Raw genomic sequence first — 26908 nt, forward strand, 5'->3', positions numbered from 1 at the left:
CTACGTGATTTCATTAAGTCTGTTATAATTGACTGCCTTATGGGCAGCCTTTTTGAATCCAGCAACAAGACAGATGACTAGGGAGCTGGCACTCTGGATCATTGACCTGATAGTTCTACCTCGGGTCAGTTTGGGGGACTGTGTCAGCGCCAACTGGGTTGGCCACCGAGTCCTGTCTATGGAGGGCCTTGGCATGGTCCTGAGCTTCTAGCCAGACAAGCTGCTTCTCCTCTGGGGTGAGACAGGAGGACAGGATGACTTAGATGTCATGCCAGGTCAGGTCATAGGACTGGGTCAGTTACTTAAATTCTACAAAGATGGGGAGTCATCGCCCTGGCTTTGGTCACCCCAAGTTTACTACTTTTAGAGCAGTAGACAGCAGCAGCTCAACCTGGGCTTGGAAAAAGATCTAAGATGCCTCTCAATCTGTGCAAGTTCGGACATGGAAAATAGGATGTGTACCCAGATAATACCCTCAGTTCCTGCCACCTCCCTCAGGGGTAGAATGTGCATGAGAATAGAAGAAGCTGTTGAGGAGATGGTCTTTGGGTGGCCAGAGAGCAAGTGTTAGGTGGGAAAAGGCTGTTTTGGAGCTTGTGTTCTTGGGATTTGGGCTCCCAGGGGCCAGGGAGAAGGTGGTTGCTGTTAGGAGAGTCTGGGTTTGGGAATCTACTGCAGGTGAGGGAGGGGGCTTATAAAGAGGTGGAGGTCGGTGGTCTGCTGGGTCAAAAGTAGAATCAGAATCAGAAGTGTTAGGGGTACAATGTTTTATGTGAAGGAAAAGGATCTGATGGGTAGAGAAGGACTGACAGAACTGGAGGGTGCAAAAGGCCTGGATGTAGGTAATCTCTGACCATTTTTCATTGTGGTGACAGAAATTATCTAAATTGCTTGGTGTGTCAAAATTGAAAGCACTGTTTTCAGGCCATTGAGACTTATTATCTAGTTTATGTTATGGCCAAACAGTGTTACAAAATAAAATGAGTGATTGGGCATGATCTCCCCCATGAGTGTGCAGAGGGAGTGTAGCGTGGCCCACGAGAGGAAAGGTGAGTGACAGACCACAAATACAAAGGTGACTGTTTAGGGTAGGTGTCCCCACTGCTAAACAAATCACCATGAGAAATGAGAGATGTTCCTCTGGACTGGGCATCCCCAATCCAGAAGGACCCAAAGCCGAACGGCTGAGGAGTCTTGTGGCCTAGTGTTAGGACTTTTGACATGAGAGACTTTCAAGAAGTCAGTGAGAGAGTGGGTAGAAGATTCATGATAAGGGAAACTGTGGAATGTCACTCACCTAGAGAAGACTGGCCAGTGTGGGATGGAGGGTCAGCAATGGAGAAGGAGCTCTTTTACATGTCCTCCGGTGTCTTCCTTAGCTGGTTAGGGAGGGCCTGTAAGGGAGGGAGGCCTAATGGAGGCCAGCAATCAAGTCACCTGAGTAGGATTCGGAGGTAAGGCCAGGTCAAGCTGCCACTGCCTATTGTTCTCCAAGTAGCAAACTTGGAGTGACTGAAGCTGGGGCAATGGCTCCCCATCCCTGTGGAACCCCCTCAGGTTTTGACCCCAAATGTTAGGGTCGTCGAAGTAGGAACACATGAGGCCAAAGGGGTGAAGAATTATGAATTTATTACATCATCTGGAAAACCAAATGGGCTGAGCCCCAAAATGGCACCAGCCCCCAAAGACGGAGAGTCAGAGGGTTTTAAAGGACTCTAGGTGGGGTTTTTCTGGGCAGAGAATTATCTGTGCAGGTCTGGATTCTGGGAAACTCTGGAAGGGAGACAGAATGGTCTTGGCAAATGGAATGTGGCCTAAACAAATGGAATGTCCAATGTGAAGTGGCCTAAAGGTCAATTCCCAGTGGAGGAGGTATCGATTCAATTATTTGATCAGACCTAACAATCATGACTTCAGTCTGGAATATATTAGTTTTAGGTTAGTAGGCATCCAAGCAGAGATGTCTAGAAGGTATCTGAATAGAGAAGTGTGGAGCTGAGGGGAGACCACAATCTTGGAGATATAAATTTAGAAATTAGTCTGTGTTTTGATAATATTCTGGGTTCAATAGTACCCCTCCCCCTAATTTTCAATCTCATGGAACTTTAGAAAGTAACCTTATTTGGAAATAAGGATCAGATGTAATTAGTCAGGTTAAAATGAAATCATGCTGTATTATAGAGACCCCTAAATGCAACTGATGTCCTTGTAAAATGGGGTGAGATATGAATACAGAGACTCAGAGACACATGGAGACATACAGAGGGACAAAGTCCACTTGACATGACAACAGACACAGAGATTGGAATGATGTACTTCTAAGCCAAGGGACACTACAGATTGCCAGGAGCTACCAGAAACTAGGAAGAGACAAGGAAATATTTTCCCCTAGGGCCTTAAGAGGAAGTAATGAATCTGCTGACACTTTATTTTAAACTTTCAGCCTCCAGGACAACGTGTTACAGCAGCTTTAGGAAACCAGAGAGAGTATGGAGATACATAAGACTGGACAAGATTGTCAAGGCAGTGAGTGCTGATAAAGAAGTCCATAGCCTGAGCCCTGGGACATCAACATTAAGAGGGCAAAGAGAAACAGAGCTGTCAGTAACAGAAAGTGAGAAAGAGTGACCAATGAAGAAGGTAGAAAACTAGGAAAGACAGAGATGTTCCAGATGCTGAGAGAAGAGTTTAACAAAGGGAATAGAATTTAGAATGCTGATGAGAATAAGATGATTGTACTCGGAACATAGATTTGGCAACATGGAGGTCATTTATTGACCATGGCAATAAAAGTTTAGATGGAGAACCAAAGATGAAATCTTACTAGAGGAAGTTTAAGAGTAAAGGGGAAAGAGGAACTGGAGATTAGAAGTATACATAATGCTTCAGGAGTTGTATTGTAGGCCAGAAGAAAGAAGAGAAATGTGGTGGTGTCTGTGGTTAAGAGAGCTGAAGAGATTTCCTTTATTTTTCAGGGAAATTGTTGATACAAATAATGTAGTAGAGAGGATAAAATTTAAAAACAAATGTGAAGGAAGAGGAGTGATGTCTTCAGATAAGTGATGCATGAATTAATATTAGATAAAAGCATGGCCATTATTTTAAGTTAACAGAAAGGAAGTAAAACATATAGGTCCAGAAATTGTTAAGTTAGTGAAGGCATTTATAGAAGTTATTTTCTGATTGCTCAGTATTGTTAGAGAAGCAATAGGCAAGGTCATTGACTGAGAGTGAGGAAAAAGGCAGAGCTGGAGGTCAGAGGAAAGATGGAAGACATTAAATAGTTGCCCGAGCCAGTAATTGAATGGACTTAGGAAATACTTAGGAAATACTCTGAGATTAGGAGGACACAAGAAAGGCCCTATCAAAGTTGGTGGTGATAAACTTAAAATTGCTTAGGAGCAGCCCACTTGGTTTGTATTTTTTTCTGCCACCTAAACTGAACAAAAGTAGGATAGGTGTAGGTTGGATTTTAGTAGCTATGGTTCTGCCAAGAAAATATCTTTATTTAATAAAGTAAGAGTGGAACAACTTAATTAAGATGGTATATAAGATGATTATCTTAGTGATGGGCCAGGCAATTTGAGCTGGGGAAGAGGAAATGAAGGTGTTGAAGAACACTGAATACTGTTAGATAAATACTTAATGCTAAGGATTGTGGGAGTCTGGACATTAGTGTGGAATGTTTATATTTGGAATTATGGAGTGGAGACCCTGAATGTCTTAATAATAACAAACACTCAATTCTGATATTGGGTCCATGATGTACTAATCAATCATGAATAACAGTAAAATATTGCTGGATGGAGGTACTGAGGGAGCTGTGCATGGTCTCACAACATCAAATGGAAAACAGATGAAGAAGAAGACATCACTGTGTGGGTGGCATCTGATCCTTGAATGAGGAAGGGCCTCTGGCAAAATTCTGTAAGAGGAGCATTCCAAGTGGAGAGAAGAGAAAAGCAGGTGTGAAGACTCTGAGGAAGGGGTGACTGCAGCACAATGGGGAAACATAAAAGAGGTCAATCATGGTTGGAGTTTAGTGAGTGAGGGCAAGTATGGAGTGAAATGATACCAAGAGGTACAGGGGAAGATTAAATAGGATTTTAAAAGCCATGGCAAAAAATTAGGATTTTATTCTCAGTGCACTGGGAAACTGAGTTATAAAATGTTTTAAAACATTTTATAACCAATAGACACAAATGAGGGGGTGCTGGGGGTTGGGGGCAGTCGGGGAGAGGTCAATGAGGGGAAAAGGAGACTTATGTAATACATTAAACAATAAAGAACTTAAATTTACAAAAAAGAACAGAAAATAAAGCAATCCATAATAAATAAATAAATAAATAAATAAATAAATAAATAAATAAACAAACAAACAAACAAACAAACATTTTAGGCAGTGACATCAGGTCTACACTTTAAAAGCTTATTTTGACTGTAACGAAAGAATAGATGGATGTGGGGAGAAAAGAGGAAAGACTATAATCTGGGAGGTAAGTTTCGATCTTTTTGCAATGGTCCAGATGAGAGAAGGTGATGAACTGGATGAGTCCGTAGTGGTTGAGCTGGAAAGAGGTGCAGAAGTTGAGCTGGAAGAAGGTGCAGGATTTGCTCTGTAGAGATTAGAGGGCTGCTGGTGACTTGGATGCACAGCCTGTGCGTAGGTGCTGGTAAAGGAAATGAACTCTAGGCAACCAGTCGCTAGGTGGTGTCACTCAGTAAGGCAGTAAAGACAGGAAAGGATCTAGTTAGTAAGGACAGTCTGGAATAGACGGTTGGACATGTAGAAGAGCTCCTTTCAAAGTGAAATCATGAAGCAAAAAACTGTAACTCTCTTAAAGGAACTATGAGAATGGACTCCTGCTCACAGAGGGGGTCCAACTCCTTCATCTGTTTTCCATTTGATGTTGTGAGACGAGGTGTTGCTGTATGTCTTCCTTGTAGGTCTCAAATTACCCAGACTAACTGAGGATGTGTTTTTTGTTAGTTTGTTTATTTGGATGTTTGTTTGTTTTGAGAGAGAGAGAGAGAGAGAGAGAGAGAGAGAGAAACATTGATTGATTGCCTCCCATATGTGCCCCAACCGGTGATCAGAACCACAGCCTAGGTATGTGCCCTGACCAGGAACAGAACCTGCAACCTTTTGGGGGATATGGGAGGATACTCCAACCAAGTGAACCATCTGACCAGGACCCCAGGCTAAATTTTTAAACTCTCACTTTGTGTAGATCCACCCAGTAACACATGTGTTTAAAGTCCTAGGAGATTCTTTTTTACAAGAAAATGTGCAAATTCTTTGTCATTTTAGTACTTCTCCATATGACCCAACACTCTCTTCCACATCCCACTCACTTTGCAGTGTCATAGATATGTCCATTTTCCAAAATGAGGAAGTGGACTGGGTATATGTCTGAGAAAATCTTACCAGTTCTACTGGCCTAAAGTTCTAACACTTTGAGCAGTGTAAAATTTAGCCCATTGTTCTGCTTCTATCTCTACAACTACGTAAGCATATCAGTTTTTCTTGTTGTTTTGCCTAAGTTCTACCTTCCTCCAATAAAGTGTTTTCTCTGAACACACTCTCTTATTGCCTTACCCGAATCCACAAAGTATGTTCTCATTGTCTATCAAATCATCCACACTCCTTTTGCATGGCCATCTGCTTCTCTATCCGTCTACTCATTCATCTACCTGACCACACATCTCTTTGGAGACAGCATGGTATAGTGGAAGGAGAATATACTTCAAATTTCTGTACTCCTGGATTTAAACCCGATTTCATTATGAATATTATTATTACTATTATTGTTATTATTTGGGGATATTTTCACCTCTCTGAAATTTCATTACCTAATCTAAGGACTTTATAAAAAATATCTTTTGTACCAGTTTAAATACCTAACACCTGGTAATCATATATTAGCAGACAAGTATGACCATTGCTTTTGTCTCCTTCAATTAGCTTATAACTCCTTAAAGATATAACTATCTCATTAAATGGAGCAGCTTGCCAGACAGATGAGGAGGCAGAGGGATATTTCCAGCTGAGAAGAAAACAACAGTCACAGAGGCAATAAAGAACATTATTTGGGGAGATGCTGAGTTTTCAGGTGTGATTAAGATATAGACAATATGTGATAAAATCCAAAAAGTAAGAAAAGAGCCTTGCATGTCAGGCTATGAAGTTGGAATGTATCATGTAGAATTAGGAAGCCTTGGAATTTTTTTAAGTCCTTGAGTCATATGTTCAAATATGTGTTAAAATATGCTAATGGCAGCGTGAAATATAAATTATAGTAGAAAGATTGGGAAAGTGAAAACAACTAAAACAGAACAAAACAACAACAAATGTTCTTAGTCAACTGAGGAGCAAAAAGTTTTACCATATGAACCAGCTCCAGACATTGGGTAATATTTGACCTTTTCAATTCTGAGTTTCTTTTTACTAAATTTCCCATTCTCGTGAGAAGGTAATTGTCAAGCAAGATATACTAGTAAAATGCCTTGGTAAAAGAGGCATGGTTACTCTTTGTTTAGTATTAAAGCATCTTTGAAGATAGGTCCCACAGAGACACAAGGGGAAAAGGCCATATGAAGACAATGGAGGTCATTGGAGAGAGGCATCTACAAGATGCCATGGATTGCAGGCATTTACCAGAAGCTATGGAGAGGCAGGGCGGGACACTAAGTGCCTAGAGCCTTTGAGAGAACATTTTGAACATCTGACCTCCAGAACATAAGTAGAATAATTTCTGCTGTTAAACACACACACACACACACACACACACACACACACACACACACACACACAAAACAAAGGTATAAAATAGGTCCAACACTCTCAAGAGATCATGACTTTTCTTTAATCTTTAACCTAAAGGCCTTTGTCCTGAACCAGTTACATCTACACAGATGTGTGCAGATTCTAGCACTGACCAATTAAAGCCAAGCCACATCCAATAATAAACCTGTCAGATTTGACCTCCAGACATTTGGAGTGTGGATTCCAAAGAGTTTGGACTGCAGAGAGGAGCTGTCTATGGGCTGTGGCCATAGGTCCGAGAAGTTGTCCAGCTGTCCATGTGACCAAATTCTAATAGGCTGAGTTATCCCTTTGAAGAGGCAAGGGTTTCCACTATGCTTCCAGGAGACCAAAGAATCCTGTTGGACAGCATGAGCTTGTGAGATGGGAGAGGGAGGAGGGGCAATAGCAGTGGCAGCCTAGAGTTTCTCACTCCCACTTCTACCCAAGCTGCTCCACATGTTTCTGTTTTCTATAAGAGTCATCACTGTGTATTTTATTCAACAAAGTGTTCTAAATTGAAAACCACCTAAGAATCCCTGATCTAGGTATATTTCATCCAGATGCATGGAAAAGAGATGGAACCCTAAACACTAACAAGAGGCAGAAGGTTGGAGGCAGTGTATGGGATTGCAAACCTGAATAAAATCTGAGACATCATGACCTCAGCTGTCGATAGGAAGGAGGGTAAAATAGTACAGATGCCACTCAATTCCAGATGGGGCCTCCAGGACTTATTCAGGACTTTGGCAGGTCACTTGGAATTTTCTAGACAGATGTTGTCCCAAGTCCAGGTTAATAAACTACAGGATGGAGAAATATCTATGAATAAGTCATTAGTCTCAGGACATATCTTATCTAATAACAGAGAAACATGCAAATTGACCATACCTCCACTACACTCACAAGCCATGCCCACAAGCCAATCAGAGCGACTATATGGAAATTAACCCAATCAAGATGGTGGCTGGAAGCCACAGAGCTGGAGCAAGCAGGAAGCTTGGTTGCCCCGGCAATGGAGGAAGCCAAGCTTTCCGCCTGCCTTGGCTGGCTGTGGCCTCTGCTCAAGGCAACAAAGTTTCAATTATAGAAGATAAATAAATCCCAGATACCTGCTTCCAGCCAGCCTCCACTGAGAGCTTGGGTGGCAGGGGGTTGTGGCCATCCTGCAAACAGCCATCAGTCCCTCACCCAGGATGGCCACACCCTCATGGGGTGAGGGTCCCCACTGGGGGGCTTGGCCAGCCTGCAAACAGCCATAAGTCCCTCACCCAGACTGGTCAGGCACCCCAGCAGGACCCCCTACCCTGAAGGGGGTGTGGCCAGCCTGAAAACGGCCCTCAGCCCCTCACCAAGGCTGGCCAGGCACCCCAGAAGGACCCCCACCCTGATCCGGGACACCCTCTAGTGCAAACCAGCCGGCCTCCACCCATGCACCAGGACTCTATCCTATATAATAAAAGGGTAATATGCAAATTGACCCTAACAGCAGAAGGACTGGGAATGACTGGTCACTATGACACACACTGACCACCAGAGGCCAGACGCTCAATGCAGGAGCTGTCCCCTGGTGGTCAGTGCTCTCACACAGGGGGAGCTCTGCTCAGCCACAAGCCAGGCTGACGGCTGCCAGTACAGCGGTGGTGGTGGAAGCCTCTCCTGCCTCCTCAGCAGAGCTAAGGATGTCCGACTACAGCTTAGGCCTGCTCCCCGCTGGCAAGTGGACATCCCCTGAAGGCTCCCGGGCTGCTAGAGGGATGTCTGACTGCCAACTTAGGCCCAATCCCCCAGGGAGTGGGCCTAAGCCAGCAGATGGACATCCCCCGAGGGGTCCCAGACTGCGAGAGGGCACAGACTGGGCTGAGGGACGCCCCTGAGTGCACAAATTTTTGTGCACCAGGCCTCTAGTCTATATAATAAAGAGTCAGGGTCAAAACAACCGATTACCACCAAAGTCTCAACCAGACCAGAAGTGCATGGTTGCCACGGCACTGATTGTCAAGGGGGCTGTGAATCAGGCCCAGAGAGAGGCCTGCAGAAAGAGAGAGGCAGGGTCTGATCCGTAGCCTCTGTGGCAGCCATTGATCAGAACTTTCCTCTCTTCCTCTCCCGGCCTGGCCAACAGCCATGCCTCCATTTCTCTCCAGGCCTCCACAGGGGCTGCTGATCAGCCCCTCCTTTCTGATCAGGCCCTGCTGATAGGCCCAGAGATGCTGACTGGCATAGAAACTGATCAATCAGAACCAAATCTGGGTGAATATAAGGAGCCAATGGCTGCCTAGGAGGCGGAGCTTTTGACGCTAACTGGCATAGAAACTGACCAATCAGAAACAAATTGGCCGGCAGGGAAGGGCAGTTGGGTGCGAGATCAGGCAGGCAGGCAGAGAGGTTAGGGGTGATCAGGCAGTCAGGCAGATGAGTGGTTAGGAACCAGTGGTCCCAGATTGTGAGAGAGATGTCCCCAATTGGAGAGGGTACAGGTTGGGCTGAGGGAACCCCCACCTCTGTGCACAAATTTTGGGCACTGGGCCTCTAGTTGAGAATAAGTACCACCTGGCTGGGTAGTTCAGTTCGTTTGAGTGTCATCCAGATATACCAAGATTGAGGGTTCAATCCTGGGGCAGGGCATATATAAGAATCAACCAATGAATGCATAAATAAGTGGAACAACAAATCTCTCTCTCTCTCTCTCTCTCTCTCTCTCTCTCTCTCTCTTTCTCTCTCTCTCGTCAATAAATAAAACAAAACATAAAAATATTTTTAAAAAGAGAATAAGTACCACTCTTATTTATACTACGTCAAAAACATTTTTTTAGATGTAAACAATTTTCTAAGCTCCACTGAATTTTTGTGGACCTTCCTATCTTTGTCCATCCCGCACTCACTTCCTTCTACCCTTTCTTCCTTCTTTCTTCCCTCCTTCTTTTTCTCACCTTCTCCCTTCCTTCTTTATTCCCTACCTTTCAAATTTACTGAATATTTACAATGGACCAGGCACTGGGAATCTACAGATATATTACACATGTACAGATTCCCAAGGAGTTAACAGATTGTGTAAGAGACAGGCAAGTAAGTAAACAACACAACCCAGTACATGCTTAGATAGAGGTGAGCACAGTGCTTATGGGAACAGAAGTCAGGAAAGGGTTTCTGGAAGAGGTAATCTTACATTGAACTTTGGAGAATGGGCAGAAGTAAGCTCAATGAGAAATTCTGGAGTGGAAGAGAGTTCTAGGCTGAGCTGATCACATGTGGTCCATGGGAAAACCATGTTTCTTGGAGACAGCCAGATTTAGTTTCTAAATCTGAGTCCGTCACTCTCTATGAATGATGAAAAATTATTGACCTCTTAGCACCTATGTTTTTTTACTTGTAAAATGCAGGGGAAAATGTATTTTAAATGAAAAGGGAGTTATAAGTAGAAACTCAAGCATGATATAAGCCATATTGTAACTTTGTCCTTGAAGCAGCAAGAAAGTTTACCAGAATATGACTAACCCTCCTTGATTTAAAATAGATTCCTTATCATTGTGTTTAAATATTTTGTATAAACATAAATTCCCCTCTCAGTTTTTAAAAGTGACATTGATATTCCCTATTATCTCATTCTGAAAAGTAAAATATGTCATAGATTTTTCCAAAAGACTTTAAAAAAACATGATCTTGATACAACTAGAGGGCTCCAATATTAATGGGCTCTGTTGACACTTTTACAGAGCACTTGCTGGTGACAAAGCTCATTCCATTATATGTATGTTTATTCTAGAATAATATTTGGAAAAGCCTTAAATGGGACAAAAATCTATTTCATTTCTAATTTCCATATTGTGAACATTTTATCGCCATCTATATGTACACAATGAAGATGTATGCTTCTATTGTATATATACTAACATAAAAATATAACTGAGACCAAATAGGAGAGGATGCATTATCGTTCTTCAGATAAATTGTAGTGAACTCCTGGTCAGAACAATGAATATTTTGGATTATTATATTTCTAGACATTGTCTTCCCTCAGTCAGTGGTCTATGGGACTATAAACTTGTTAACAGAAGGAAAGATGGGCATGAGAAACTCTATGGAGAAAATGAAAACATGCAGATAAAGCATATAGTGGAGAAGAGCTTGAGGGCAGGGACTACAGGAGAACCCTGAGACCAGCAGACATGATAGTGCTCTCCAAGAACTTGATGCCAATCCGCTGAATCACCAGAGTACATGCTGGAAGGAGAGATTTGCCTCTTAGATCATTGACTAAGCAGTTAAAGAAGATACTGGAGGAAGCTGGTAAATTAGCCTCCTTTCCTGACCCCACACTATTCTCTATCTCAACCCAGTGCCTTGTAGCAGACTAAAAGTCACTCTTTAGTGGTGTCAAACATATTATATTTTATTAATCCTTACTGGAAAATATTTTCCATTAATATTTAGAGATAGTGAAAAGAAGAGAGGGAGAGAGAGAGAGAGAGAGAGAGAGAGAGAGAGAGAGACATTCATGTGAGAGAGACACATCAATGGGTTGTCTCCTGCATGCACCCTGGTGATCTGGGCCAGGGATGGAACATGCAACCCGGATACATGCCCTTGATCAGGAATCAAACCCATGACTCGTTGGTGTGCAGGTTGGTGCTCTAACCACTGAGAAAACCAGCCAGGGCTCAAACTTATTTTTAAGTTAAGAATTGGATTTTTTCTTCCTATGAATTATAAGAAAACTAGAGGCCCAGAGCATGAAATTCATGCACTGGAGGGGGGTGTTTCCAGCTCAGCCTGTACCCTCTCCAATCTGGGTCATCCCCTTCACAATCCGGAACTGATGGCTCCCAATGGCTCACCTGCCTGCCTGCCTGATTGCCCCTAACCACTTCTATATGCCAGCCTGATCACCCCCTAACCACTCCCCTGCCAGCCTGATTGATGCCTAACTGCTCCCGTGCCAACCCAATCGCCCCCAACTGCCCTCCCCTGCCGGCCTGGTTCCCCCCAACTGCCCTCCCCTGCCAGCCCAGTCACCTGTAACTAACCTCCCCTTCTGGCCTGGTTGCCCCTAATTGCCCTCCCCTGCTGGCCTGATCGCCCACAACTGCCCTACCCTGCCAGCCATCTTGTGGCTGTGGGCGCCGCCATCTTTGAGGCTGGGGCAATCAATTAGCATATGTTGAGTGTTTCCTTCTACGTCACGCGTGGATGAGGGTTCAGGAACTGGAAGCGGAGCCGCACACAAATGAAAGAGAAAATGCACGAGATAATTTGGAAATATTGGGGGACCAGGCGAGTAAGTCCAACTCAGGAGGAAGGACTTCCCCCGGTGCTCAGGCCTCACCAAGCTTTTATTGATCTGGAATATACCCATAGCATAGCCCTTAGGCAGATGACCCCTGGCAACAGGCAGACTAGCCCATCAGCAAGGATTTACATAATAATAAATGGGGAAGTTGCTTCAGCTACCACTGTCTGGACAAACAGGGGTGGCGCCTAGCTCCGACCTTTGCTAAGGCTTCAAAGGCACCCAGCCTTCGGGGGGTTCTCTGTCTACGCTTATCAGCTAGTGAAGACAATAAATGGTTTCCCACAGCATATTCCCTCCTTATTGGCTGTAGATGCCACCATCTTTGAGGGCAGGGTAGCCAATTAGCATATTCCTTCCTTATTGGCTGTGGGCAATCTTTGCGATGGTGTGAGGGTCAATTAGCATATTACCTCTTTATTAGATAGGATTAGTTAGTGAAAGATTTCATTGAGAAATTCTGGGAGGGATTTGTTGCAAAAAACACCAAACAAAATAAGATCAATATTTGTAGGGCTGTAAAATAACTGGTTGAGATGTTTTATTTTTTATTAATTTATTTTAAATTATAATTGACATAAATCCTTATATCAGCTCAGGTGTACAACATAATGACTCAACATTTCTATATCTTACAAAGTGATCACAGCAATGAGTCTACTGACCATCTGTCATCATAGTTATGATGATGGTGTTGACTCTATTGCTTATGCTGTACATTACATCCATATGACATTTTATAACTGGAAGTTTGTACTTAATTCTTGTCTTCTTTCTCAGTGCTCCCCCACCCTTTCCCTTCTGACAACTATCACTCTGTTCTATGAGTTTGTTTCTGTTTAATTTTGTTTATTCATTTGTTTTGTGGTTTTTTTTGTTTTTTTTAAATTCACAAATAAGTAAAATCAGACAATCTTTGTCTTTCTCTGTCCAACTTATTTTACTTAATATAATACCCTCTAGATACATCCATGTTATTGTAAATGTCAAGAATTCATTCTATTTTATGGTTCAGTAACATTTCATCCTATGTATAAAGCACATCTTATTTATCCATTTACCTATCAATGAATATCTAGGTTGCTTTCATATCTAGGCTAGTATAAATAATACTGCAGCAAATATAGGCATGCATGTATTTTTTCAAATTATTATTTTTGTTTTCTTTGGATGAATATTCAGAAATGGAATTGCTGGGTTGTACAGTAGTTTTTTGTTTGTTTGTTTGTTTGTTTGTTTGTTTGTTTTTGAGGAACCAACATAATGGCTGCACTAATTTGCAATCCCCCAACAGTGCACTAGGGTTCCCTTTTCTCCACATCAGTGGCAACACTTGTTACTTTTTTCTTTGTGATAATAGACATTCTACCAGGTGTGAAATATCCCATAGTTTTGATTTGCATTTCCCTTATAATTAGTAATTTTGAATATTTTTTTCATATGTCTATTGGCCATCTCTATGTCTTATTTGGAGACATGTCTATTCAGATCCTCTGCTCATTATTTTTAAATGGATTGTTTGATTTTTGATGTTGAGTTGTATGAGTTCTTTATATATTTTATAATATAACTTTTTACCAGATATATAATTCACAAATATCTTCTCCACTTCAATAAGTAGCCTTTACATTTTATTGACGGCTTTCTTCACTGTGCAAATGTTTTTTTAGTTTGATGTAGTTCCACTTGATTTTTTTTGCTTTTGTTGCCTTTGCCCAAGGAGACATTTTCAAAAAATAACATTGCTAAGAAGGATGTAAAGGGTTTCCTTCTAGGAGTGTCAGGTATTACAATTAAGTCTTTCATTCATTTTGAGTTCATTTTTGTATATGTTGTAGGAAAATGGCCTCGTTTCACTTTTTGTATATGTGTGTTTTGGTTTTACAACCCCATTTATTGAAGAGACTATCTTTTCCCCTTGTATATTTTGCCTTCATTGTCACAGATTAGTTGGGCTTATTTCTGGGATGTCTATTCTGCTCCATTGATCTATCTGTATTTGTGCCAGTATCATACTGATTTGATTTCTATAGTTTTGTGATATAGTTTGAAATCAGAGAATGTGATACTACAACTTTGTTCTTTTTTCTCAAGATTCCTTTGGCTATCCTGAGTCTTTTGTGAAAAATTGGTAGATTGCTTTGAGCAGTGGGCATTTTAACAATGTTAATTATTTGAGTACATGACCATAGTTTAGCTTTTCTTTTATTTGTGTCTTCTTCACTTTCTTTTATCAATGTCTTATAGTTTTCAGAGCACAAGTCTTTTACTTCCTTGGTTAAATTTATTTCTAGGTATTTTATTGTTTTTGTTTCAATTGTAAATGGAATTATTTTCTTAATTTCTCTTACTGATAACTCATTTTTGTATAGAAAACAATAGAATATTAATTTTGCATTCTTTAACTTTATTTTATTCAAATATTAGTTCTAACAATTTTATTGGGATGTTTAAAGTTTTCTATAATATTGTTTTATTTATCTGCAAATAGTAAGAATTTTACTTCTTTATTTTCTGTTTGAATCTTTTTATTTCCTTTTCTTGTGGGATTGCCTTGGCTGTTGCTTTCAATATTATGTTGAATAAGAGTAGTGAAAGTGTGCATGCTTATCTTGTTCCTGGTCTGAGAGAAAAAGCTTTCAGCTTTTAGCCATTGAATATTATGCTCACTTATGGGTTTGCTGTACAGTCTTTTGTATGTTGAGGCATGTCTTTTTTATAACTACTTTTTAAAGTGTTTTATAATAAAAAGAATGTTGAATTTTGGTTATTGCTTTTCTGAATCTATTGAGATGTCATGATTTTTCTCCTTTATTTTGTTGTTATGGTACAGCACATTGATTACTCTGTGGATATTGAAGCATCTGTAATTCCTGGAATAAATTTCACTTGATCATATTGCATTATCTTTTTAATGTATTGTTATATTTGAGTTGCTAATATTTTGTTGAGAAATCTTGCTTCTATCTCTATCAGGAATCTTGGCCTATAATTTTCTATTTTAGTAGTTTCATTGTATTGTTTGGTATCAGGTAACATTGGCCTCATAGAATGAGTTTGAAAGCTTTCCTCCTTCATTTTTTAAAAAAATAATTTTAAATTTTGATTGTTTGGCTGCAATTACCTGTGAATATGTCTGGTCCTACACTTGTTTGTTGACTATTTTATTGTTTGTTTGTTTTTGTTTTGTTTTGCTTTTTGAGTACTGATTCATTTTTCTTTTTATATGGCACTAGATGCCTGGTGCACAAAATTAGTGCACAGGGTGGGGGGGAGGGTCCCTCAGCCTAACCTGCATTCTCTCACAATCTGGAACCCTTTGGGGGATGTCTGACTGCTGGTGCAGGATCGGACCTAAACTGGCAGTCGGACATCCCTCTCTCAATCCAGGACCGCTAGCTCCTAACCACTTGCCTGCCTGCCTCATCATCCCTAACCACTCACCTGCCAACCTGATCAGCCCTAACCTCTCACCTGCCTGCCTGATCACCCCTAACCACTCTGCCTGCCTGCCTGATCACCCCTAACTGCTCACCTGCCTGCCTCATCGCTCCTAGCCACCTCTGCCTTGGCCCCTGCTGCCAGGGCTTCATCTGGAATGACATCCTGAAGGTCGTTCAGCTGTCCAGTCTAATTAGCATATTAAACTTTTATTATTATAGATATTAATCAGTATGTTCAGGTTTTCTGTTTCTTCCTGGTTCAATCTTAGAAGATTACATGTTTCTAGGATATTATCCATTTATTCTTGTCTAATTTTTTGTTCATAGTATTCTTTTATAATACTATATATTTCTGTGTTGTTGATTATTACTTCTCTTTCATTTCTGATTTTATTTGGGTCCTCTATCTTTTTTATTTCCTTGATAAGACTGGCTGAAGCTTCATCTATTTTTTTTTATCTTTAAAAATAAACTAGCTTAGTTTTGTCAACTTTTTCTATTGTTTATTTTTTTGGTCCCATTTTATTTTTTTCTGCTCTGATCTTTATTTCTTTCCTTCTACTCACTTTGAGTTTTGTTTGTTCTTCATTTTCTTTTTTTAAAAATATTTATTATTCAGATTATTATAGATGTTCCTCTTTTTATTTCCCATTGCCCACCTCCACCTGGTTCCCACCCCACTCCAGGCCTTCACCACCCTATTGTCTGCAGAGGTAATGCACACATACATATAACATCTTTGGTTAGTATCTTCCTGTCTCCCCTACCCCCTTCCTTTTGAGATTTGTCAGTCTGTTCCATGTTTCCATGCCTCTGATTCTATTTTATTCATCAGTTTATTTTGTTCATTAGATTTTTTTGTTCCTTTATTTTGATTTTTACATTCAATGTTGATAGATGTGCATTTATTGCCATTTTTATTGTTCACTTCTTCTTTTTCTTCTTCTTCTTCTTCTTCTTCTTCTTCTTCTTCTTCTTCTTCTTCTCCTCTTCCTCCTCCTCCTCCTCCTCCTCCTCCTCCTCCTCCTCAAAAATTCCCTTCATCATTTCATGTAGTACTGGCTTGGTGGTGACTAACTCCTTTAGCTTTTTTTGTCTGTGAATCTCTTTATCAGACCTTCAATTCTAAATGAGAACTTTGCTGGGTAGAGTAATCTTGGTTGTAGGTCCTTGCCATTCATCACTTTGAACATTTCTTGCAACTCCCTTCTGGCCTGCAAAGTTTCAGTCTCAATGTGCTTTTTTCTTTACTTCTCTAGTTGTAGGACTTTCTTCTTTACTTCTCTAGATTTCAGGAAGTTCTGAATGATGGTTTGCATTTTATTTGAAATTTTTATGTGGTTGTGGAAGGTGGTACGTATCAGTGTTTACCTATGCCACCATCTTGGTTCTCTCTGTTCTTCATTTTCTATTTCCTTTAGGTGTAAATTTAGATTATTTATTTGATACTTTTCTTGTTTCTTGATGTAGGCACACAACACTATGAATTTCCCTCTTTTAACTGCTTTTGCTGCATCCTAACAATTTTTGATAATTGTGTTTCCATTTTTATGTCTTAAAATACTGTTTTATGTCTGCTTGATTACTTTATTAACCTAATGATTGTTTAGTAACATGTTGTTTGGTAACCTGTGTTTGTATTTTTTTTCCAACTTTCTTATTGTAATAGATTTCTAGTATTTTAACATCAATAATGAGGAAGATACTTGATATGATTTTAATATTCTTAAAATTACTGAGACTTGTTTTGTGGCCTAACGTGTGGTCTATTCTGGAAAATAGTGCAGATACACTTGAAAAGAATGTGCATTCTGCTGATTTGGGATATAATGTTCTGGAGGCATATGCTCCATATGCTCTAATGTGTTGCTAAAGCCACATGTTGATATTAGATCTGGATGATCTATTCATTGATGTGAGTAAGGTTTTAAAATACCCTATTACTATTGTGTTATTGTCAATATCTCCCTTTCTGCCTGTTAATATTTGATTTAGGTATTTATTTGCTTTGTTGGGGTGTTTTTGACATAAATTGTGATGTTAAGGAAGCTTCAGAATTCTTTAACAGGATTCGCATTGAGATTATTGACATCTAAAAGGAATGGTTGTGAAGTAGGTGCTCGAAAAGATGTATGAAATAGAAGTGATTTCTAAAATGGACAAATACATACAGAACATGAATGTGTGTATGAATGAGTCAAAGTGTGGGATTGTAAAAGACTCCCAATTCCCTCCAGGAATGTGATGCATATCATTATGACTGATACATAATTGTCACATGCTGATTATGTTTATTTGGTTGAATTAAATATTAAAACACACAGATTCTTAAAATTAGAAGTCTGAAAGAGAATACCACCTAAAGTAACTAGTGAACAAGAAGTGTCTATAAGCTTTCTCTAGTATTGGCAGCCTGGGCCCCTTTGCACAAACCCCCACCCCCAACTCCTATCAGCACCAACTATGCTACTGATAGGGAGCTATTATTAATTATTAAGTGATAAAATAACCAAAAATATTAATATTTGAACATTTTTGATGGTCAGAACCAAAAGAAGAGGAGATAAGAAAACCAGGATTGACTATAGGGAGCTTCTCCTCTTAGCTGACTGTTAGGTAATGGCCTCATAACCCCAAATTATCTTTTTATCTTCTGCCTTAGGTTATTCCACATTATAGATTATGGAATTTTATGAAGGCAATTAGGAAGAAAAGGAGGAATAGGATATGGTAGGAATTAAAGAAAGAGTAGAAAAACACTTTGTCTTATTAAAATTTTCATAATTCAATTACAAAATAGACTTGTGGCTGTTTTATTTTACAAACTGGTATTTTGGTTTCTGATAACACACTCTCCCTACACACACACACACACACACACACACACACACACACACACGCTTTAATTTTGCAGCTATACTCAGAGATTTCTTTATGGACCCAAATGCTATAATAATAGCATATCTTTTAAAAAGTTAAATGATAAAATAATTAAAGCATGGATTTCTTATTTAATTTAAAATTTCAATAATAATTAAAATACAATCTGATCATACTTTTAAATTTTATGGGTCTTATTTTTAATTCTAATTTCTAACATTTATTTTTCAAGGAAGCTTACAAGTTCACTATCAGCTGAGCAAGGAAGAAACCCATGTGTTCACCATTGAGGTAGAGAACCTTGCTAATAGAAGGATGCACCACTTGAAGATTAACCGAGAGGGAAGAGAGCTTACCATTCAGGTAACTTATTTTCCTCTTTTTATACCTTGGATGCTCAAAAAACACTTTTCTGAGCTTCTATCCCACGTCAAGTATGGAACCAAGTTCTGGAGATAGATACGAATTACATTTGGCCCAGTCTTTGAAAAGATTGAATAATGGTTCTCAGAGTGTTGCTGCACCCTTTCAACCAGCATCAGCATTACTTGGGGCCTTGTTAGAAATGCAGATTCTTGGGCCCTACAACAGGTCCACTTAATCAGAAACGTCTTTGCAAGGGAGTCAGCAGGTGATTCTGATGCATACTTAAGATTATAACCCCTGAATTGTAGTAGAATGGGAAGACATATGAGTGAATTGGAAATCATGAGAGACTGGCCAGGCCTAAGACAGAAGTGTGCCCATGTGAAATGAGAGCATGGAGGAGAGCGCTGGGCATCAGTATTCAATTCCTGGGTGAAGTTAGGACTAAAGTGAGTCTTGGAGGTTAATAGGAATTGGCTAGATGAAGAGAGAGCGAAGTGCTCAGGCAGGGACTCTATGGGAGCATTGGTAAAGTTCGCCCGAAGAGTACAGTATGTGGCCCTGGCTGGTTAGAGTGTCAGCCCTGTGGACCAAAAGGTTGTGGGTTCAATTCCTGGCAAAGGGCACGTACCATGGTTGTAGGTTCAATCCCAGGCCCTAGAAAAATCAATGGAAAAATATTCTTGGGTGAGGATTTTTTTAAAAAGTACAGTATGTGACAGGCACTCCATAGAATTTCAGTGTAAAATTCATGGTATAAAGATCATACAGGAGACGATAGAGAATTGGCAGAGTCCACATCATCCTTTCTAGAATCATGACCTGAAGTTAACCTTTAAATCTTCCCAGCAGTCACCCCTTATTTGTTTTAATCCATCCATTTTTTTTTTATCTCCTAGGACTCGGTGGTTGGCAAACTGCAGCTTGCGAGCCACATGCGGCTCTTTGGCCCCTTGAGTATGGCTCTTCCTAAGCCTTAGGAGTACCCTAATTAAGTTAATAACAATGTACCTACCTATATAGTGTAAGTTTAAAAAATTTGGCTCTCAAAAGAAATTTCAACCATTGTACTGTTGATATTTGGCTCTGTTGACTAATGAGTTTGCCGACCACAGTCTAGGTGATCATTTTAAGCCTCCTCATGTCTTCTATACCACCAACAATCTTAACTACATATTTACTCTCAGCAGATGACATTTGTTTCTTCTTTCTTGTGAAAAAGATTTAACATTCAGAAGGTATATACTCACCATCACATTTACCCAACCACCTGCATCTGTGTCTTTGTACTCTTTCTGTGATTTGTTGTTGACTATATAGAGTTAATGGCCCTAGCTAAGGCCTGATCCACCACTTGTGGGCTAAATCTCATATCCTACTTAGAAACATTCCTTCAGCATTATGCGCTTTCCTTCTCTTTTCAACATTTACCAGCTCTATCCGGATGGCTTCCCAAAGCATAAATCATGCAAACATTACATAAATAGCAAACAACAACAACAACAGAAAACAAACAAACAAAACACTAAAAAAAGTGCTCTAAGGCAGCGAAGGAGGTCTTTTATCCTCTTATCTTATTATATTTTCTCTGTTAGTTTATTGCTCACATCCTTGGAGATATTTTATATATACTTGGTCTCTGAATTTTGCATATATATTTTTTAAATCCATATCAATGATTTATCTCCCTGTGTTACAGCAAAATAATACTTCTCAAGATACCATGGCCTTATCTTGCAAAATCCAATGGTCTTTTCTTACTTGTCTTCTCATCACCATTTAACACAGCACTTGCTGTCGGCTCTTGGGTCATATTGCCATTAGGCTTGCAGGACATACTTTCACCTGGTGTTTCTTCCTGTGTCTAATTTATCTTGTTGGTCCCCCTTTAACTTCCAAATTCTAACCTTTGGAATCTCCCTGGACTCCATCTTCAGAGTCTTCTGTTTTTAAACTGCACTCATTCTGTGGCTCATTTCACTCACCCAGTCTGTTAGGGGCAGAAATAGAATATTGGGGACCAGCTACAATTATAAAAAATATTAATCATGCTCTGTTAACCATGATGGTTCTGTTCTGATTAGAAAGCACATCCTAACTTTGTTGGGAGTTATATGCCCTGGGACATGGGAGCTCACATTGGAATGCAGTCCATCCTTCTTCTGAGAACTGCCTGTCATTATGGAAAGATTTACAACCTCATGTATGAAATAATCTAGTCCTGGAGGCACCTGCTCTTTACAAACCCCAGCTCCTATCGCCTGTAATCTGGTCCCAGGGCACCCTGATGCGCCTGCCCTCTGTGCCCCACCCCCCAGCCCGCATGACTAGTAACCTGTAATGACTGACTATACCATGTCTACTTCCCCATGCCTATAATTCTTACTTTCCCAAGTAATCTTTGCCTTTCTATTCAATATAAGCATCTTGTTTATGCAGAGGGGCAGAGCAGATTTTTGTGGCTGACCTGCTGCTCTCCCATACTGCTGGCAGGATTGGAATAAATGCTCATATATGACTCAGCCCTGTCTCTGCTTAATTTGCTCAAGTAGTGACAGGCAGCCCAGAACCCTTGGTTGTCTGGTTACAAGTCCATGTGAAATGCTGATAAATTAATCCCAAATGCCATTTGTATGCTGACGAATGAATCCCAAATGTATCTCTAACATCGGTCCTTTCCCTGATTTCCAGACCTATATATTCACCTGCCTACTTGACATATGCATGTGGATGTCTCTCAGACACCTTGAATGTAACCTCTTAAGGCTGAGTTGTTGAAAATCTTCCTCCAAATCCCCATCACCTTCCATAACCTCCCATAGCTCAGGCAATGGCAACTCTGCTCTTGCAGTTGCTCAATGTTAAAATTGTGGTTTTATCTCTGTTCCTGCAACATCCTATTGATCAACAGCTTCTACCCTGCTCCAAGCCACTCTCATTCTTTCCTTGGTTATTACAGCTTACAGTTGCCTTTTAATGAAAGGACCCCTGCTGTTTATTTGTTTATCTGAAGCCTATTCTCAACACTGTATCCAGAGGGATTCTGTTAAGAGATTAGTCAGATTGTGTTACTCTTCTGTCCAAAGCCAAAGATCTTGCACTGACCTGAGAGGATCTCCATGAGCCAGCACCCTTGCAACCTTCTCATCTATCACCAATCCCTTTGAAACTCCATGCTTCCCACGCAGGCCTCCTTTTATTTCCAGAGTTCATGAAAGATCGCTGTCCTTTTAAGGTCATGGGTGTGTGGATATGGGCTATGAGAGAATCTAGATTGACTGTCGGTTTTCCTGATTGGGTGTAAGTTCGGGACTAACTGTCAAATATGTAATACAAATTATAATCCCTGAGTGATTATAATTTAATGTTCTTACTCTAACATTTGCTCTTGAAATAAGAAGGGAAATCACAGGAGAAAATTTGGACTTAGGCCAGATTGAAGGAGGAAAGGGATGGAAATGATGAGTTCTTGTTTGAATATGTTTTGACTGAGGTCCTGGGGGGACATCTGGGATGCATTCTGGTGAGCATTTGTATATAAGATGAGCTTTTCCTCCTCCTTCTTTATAATTTCTAACTTCTTTTCCACAAATGAAAGACACAAACAGGGAAGTGAGAGAATAAGAAATGGTATTTTATTTTCTCCCTTTAAAGAATTCCCACCAATCAATTAATAGGCAATGATAAGCACATAGTAGTTGAGGACATACAATTTCCAAAGCATTGAAGGGAGCAGAGAGAACTGGAGGCAGGGACATTTTTCCTTTTTAACTTCAAATCAACTTATTTAACCAGTAAGGTAACATACTTGCCTCCCTGACACTCCCCCCTTCCCTCTCGATCCCTTCTTCTTCCTCTCCATTTACAGTGGTTCTCCACCTTCCTAATGCCTCGACCCTTTAATACAGTTCCTCATGTTGTGGTGACCCCCAATTTCATTGTTACAAATTGAACATAATGAAAGCATAGTGATTAACCACAAAAACAATATGTCATTATATATGTATTTTCCGATGGTCTTAGGCGACCCCTGTGAAAGGGTCATTCGACCCCCAAAGGGGCCGAGATCCACTGGTTGAGAACTGCTGATTTAGAACAAGCTGTTCAGTAAAAATAGAAAGGGGGAGGCTACTCTACTCCTCCATTTCCCCCCTACCACCACCACTAACCCACAACTCCCAACTCACCACCCCCCCAACCCCCCAACTCCCCCCCCCCCTGGCGTGTGGCCTGAGGGTCTCTGGCAGCATTCAGACCTGTTAGACTCCATTCCCACCCCCACCCCCCACCACTAACCCACAAACCCCTACTCCCCACCCCCACTGGCCTGTGGCCTGAGGGTCTCTGGCAGCACTCAGACCTGTGAGAAGCAGGCAAGCCAGAGGCATCCAGCACCTAATAGCAGATCTTCCCATCCCCAGGCCTGGAGCTGCTCCTCCTCCTCTCTTCTATTTCTGATGACAGGAAGGAGACCTTGGAGGCTGGGTCTACAGCCAGAAGCAAGAACTCCTGGTGATGTTTTGAGAATTGTAATGGGATTAGTATATTTTAAGACAGGTGCTTGCAAAAATGCCTTGGTAGGGAAGTTGAACTTTAATCTAAAATGCACTTATGACATTAAACAGATTAAGCCAGTGCCCAAAATGCCACAAAACAACAAGCTGTAAAGAAGCAGGTGTCAGGCATTTTTGAAACCAAGTATCTAATTGCTTCTTTTGAAAGATGAAGATCTGGAGGTCAAGAGAGGCATCCCCACTGTAAAACAGACCTGGGTGTGAATCCATGCTCCTTACTGATGCTGTGTCTTGGACCAGCGATGTACCTTGGACTCACCTCTCGGAGCATCAGCATACTTACCTTTAGAAAAGGGGTGCCGATAGAACTGAGCTCAGTCAGTTCTCGTAAATATCATAGGAAAGAGCAGAGCTAAGGAACCAAGCCCGTGGCCTGGCATCTCAGCATTTTCCTCCCTTTCTCATCTCAGTCAGTGGCAGGGTCCCAGATTCTGAGGTCAGTCAAGCTTCTCAGGCAGGTGACAGACCTGAGCCTCCAATCGTAATTAGGAATAAAAATGTTAAACCAGAAAGTAACAATAAAGTCTGAAACAAAAATGCACTTCCCACTGAATACTTAAATGATGCCCTCGGCTAGGCCATCCCTTACATATAGAATTCCTAAGAATAAATGTTGTGGTACCCCCTATTACTGCCCCCTTTATACTGCTTTTACCATATGCATTTCCTACATTTTTCACATTGGTAACAGCATCTGAATCAGTATAGTTTTCAGGTGCCCTCATCCCATGTTCTGCGTGGACCACACTCCATCACTAGCCTCCAGTCTCTTTTGAGTCACTCTACCTTCCTCTCCAAACCTCTACAAATACTCATATTTCTAAAACCCCTTTAATTACCATTTGCCTCCCTCTCTCTTCCTTAGCCATCTGGTACGTCCCTTCAAGCAGGAGAGAAGGATAGGAATGACTCATGCACTTGAATCATTGTCTCTCCCATGTGGGACATTTGAGCATAAGCCTGTCAATGTCCAGGGAACCCTTTCCACAGGAAGCTGACCCTGTGGAGCCTGGGGAGGAGGGAGGGCAGAAGCCAGAGGAATCTCAGCTGAACCTTCATTTCTCTGAATTCTGCCGCTGCTTTCCACTCAGCAGGAAATCCCCACTCACTTCAGCCTCCTCCCCGCCTGCACTGTGGAGGAGGACCCCTGCCCCTGCTGGGAGGGGCAGTTCCAGAGAAAAGGAAGGCAGCTGAGAGCTCCGAGGTAGCACAAGAAGAGCTCCTTCAGGGCGATCTGTATCCCTGAGCCTGGGGATGGGCACCTCCAGGGCCGCCGCATCCTGGTGGTGCGATGTGCTCTGTCTTCCTAGCCCACAAGGTAGAAAGGGAAGCAACACAGACGCTTATTTAACCACTCAGCAAACCTGTGCTAGGAATATTTTTGCCATTTTTTGTAGTAGACACTTTAGAAGACATATATTGATAAGATATCCATATTCTCAAAGAGCCAATAGGTACTGGAGAGAGCGGGAGAGAAAAAGTGGGTCATTATGATGCAGCGTAATGCAAAGTTAGAGCAGAAAAAGGCACCATGACGTGAGGATCCATTTACCGGAGCAAGGGATGAAGGAAAGCTTCCAGGAGCGGTGGACTCTGGGAGCACTTAGAACAGTGTCTGGCACACAGTAGCTACTTAAATATTGTTAATTAATTTTGTAGAAATTCAGAAATAAAACACAGAGTGATTGTCTAAAAGTTGCTCACATATCTAGAGAGGTATGGATAGTAAAGCCAAAAAGACAGTGCCTGGGGCCCTGCTCCTGGACACTGTGTGTGGCCTTGGCCACATTGTTGATTTCTGGATGATATCACTCCCCATCAGTGATACAGGGACAATACTGCTCACTTCATAATGTTCCAGAGAAGAATACATTTCGAAATATGCTTCAGTGCAGTATCTGATATGACAAGTGCTCAAAAAATAACAAATATTACTACAGTCTAGTTTCGTAAGTGAAGGGTAATAAATCATGTAATCACTCACCACAGGTCACAGCCAGTGACTTCTCTCCCAGCAGAAGCTACTGCTCGGCAAACAGCGGCAGAAAGGAAGTCCTGGCAGCAGGAGCTGGAGAAATGGTTACTAGTCCTGATCAGTCACTCCCCAAGGGCACCCAGATAAAAGGGTCCTAGGTTCCTTTTCTTTCAGATAAACCTGAAGACAATGAGGATCCCTTCCAGGGATATCATTTAAATATTCAGAGTAGAGTTTGAAAGAAACTGGCAGGATTTGACTAGACTGAGAAGAGTGAAATGGGTTGGGGAAATCCTGCCTTAGAAAGAGGAGTCAGAGAGCAAAGAGATGAAGCTGGAATTAGTGGTGGGTGAGCCATGAAGGGCTCCCTAAAAATGATTCTAGCAATAAAGGCCTGAAGAATCCCAGTAGAGGCTTTTGTTACACCTGTGAGATGGGGTTCATGTAGGTGGCCACTACCCAGCGAGGCTCTCCTCCCCAGGGCCAAACTTCTATCAAACTGAGCTATTTGCCCAAGAAAACCCCCAGTGTCCATACCTGAATGAGACAAGGTCAGAACTAAGGGAGCAAAGGAAACAGCCATGGCTCCAAGGACAAAATGGGGAGGAGGGGGGAGAAATGTGGAATGAGCGCCTGCTTCCCATTTCATGTTAATCCTGCACAGCAGGTTCCTGGCTTCTAAGAAGGCTTTACTTGTTTGATTATTTGCAGCAAAGAATTTGGCGAGAAAATCTCAGTGGGGAGATAAATACTGTAAAAGCTGCACAGAATTTCCAGGGAGAAGACTTGTGTGAAAGCCAAGAGAAAGGAAGGGCCTTTGGCGTGCATGGTGGGAGGATTAGTGAGGCATTTCCCATCTCTCCAGGGGAAAGCCCCAGAGCGGGCCGCCCCATGGGTGCCGCAGCTATTTCCAGAGGAGGTGTGGCCTGCCCTTTGGGGGCAGACGTTGTTGATGCATCTTGTTTCTTTTCCCCGCAGATGGATGAGCAGCTCCGGCTCAACTATAACTTCTCCCCAGAAGTGGAGTTCAGGGCTGTGAGGTCACTCACCTTGGGCAAAGTCACAGGTTTGTACTCTTGTCCACTGGGCTTTGTTAAAATACATGAATGAATAAATGATTTTCATCAGGATATTAAGTGATTCAAATCTAGAACCAAAATTTCTGGAACGGGAGAAGCTATGATATGTGTGTGGTGGGTTGGGAATTGGCATTTGCCTCTATATTATGGAATCTTGAATAGGGTAAATTAACAAAAAAGCACTAAGTGATTTTTTTTTTACTCAAATTAAAATTAATCTATTAATTTAAAAGACTTACTTAATTTTTACCTAAAGACATTAAGGATTTGAAAACCCTAATTATTAGGTTGCTCAAATCCTTAATCTCTTTACTAATTCATCAACCATTGAAAAGGGATTGAAATCTCTTACTATAATTGTGGATTTTCTTTTATTTTACTGGAAGTTCTATGAATTTTTATTTTATATTTTATGAAGGTATTTATTAAATGCAGGGGGAGATTAAAACTTTCTAATGATTTTTTTTATTACTGGCATTATTTTTAAACTTTAATT

At 41.1% G+C, this 26908-nt stretch overlaps 1 protein-coding gene across 1 annotated transcript in view; it reads left to right on the top strand.

Annotated features, from left to right (window-relative positions):
* CNTNAP5 (contactin associated protein like 5) overlaps positions 1-26908 on the top strand; it is a 661914-nt gene that overhangs the window by 576897 nt on the left and 58109 nt on the right. Inside the window, exons 20-21 of the mRNA XM_023744097.1 lie at positions 18651-18781; positions 26312-26399. Coding sequence (XP_023599865.1) covers positions 18651-18781; positions 26312-26399 — 219 coding nt within the window. The remainder of the gene's footprint in view (positions 1-18650; positions 18782-26311; positions 26400-26908) is intronic.

The sequence above is a fragment of the Myotis lucifugus genome, unplaced genomic scaffold (genome assembly GCF_000147115.1).
Source record: "Myotis lucifugus unplaced genomic scaffold, Myoluc2.0 scaffold_427, whole genome shotgun sequence".
NCBI classification, from domain to species: domain Eukaryota; kingdom Metazoa; phylum Chordata; class Mammalia; order Chiroptera; family Vespertilionidae; genus Myotis; species Myotis lucifugus.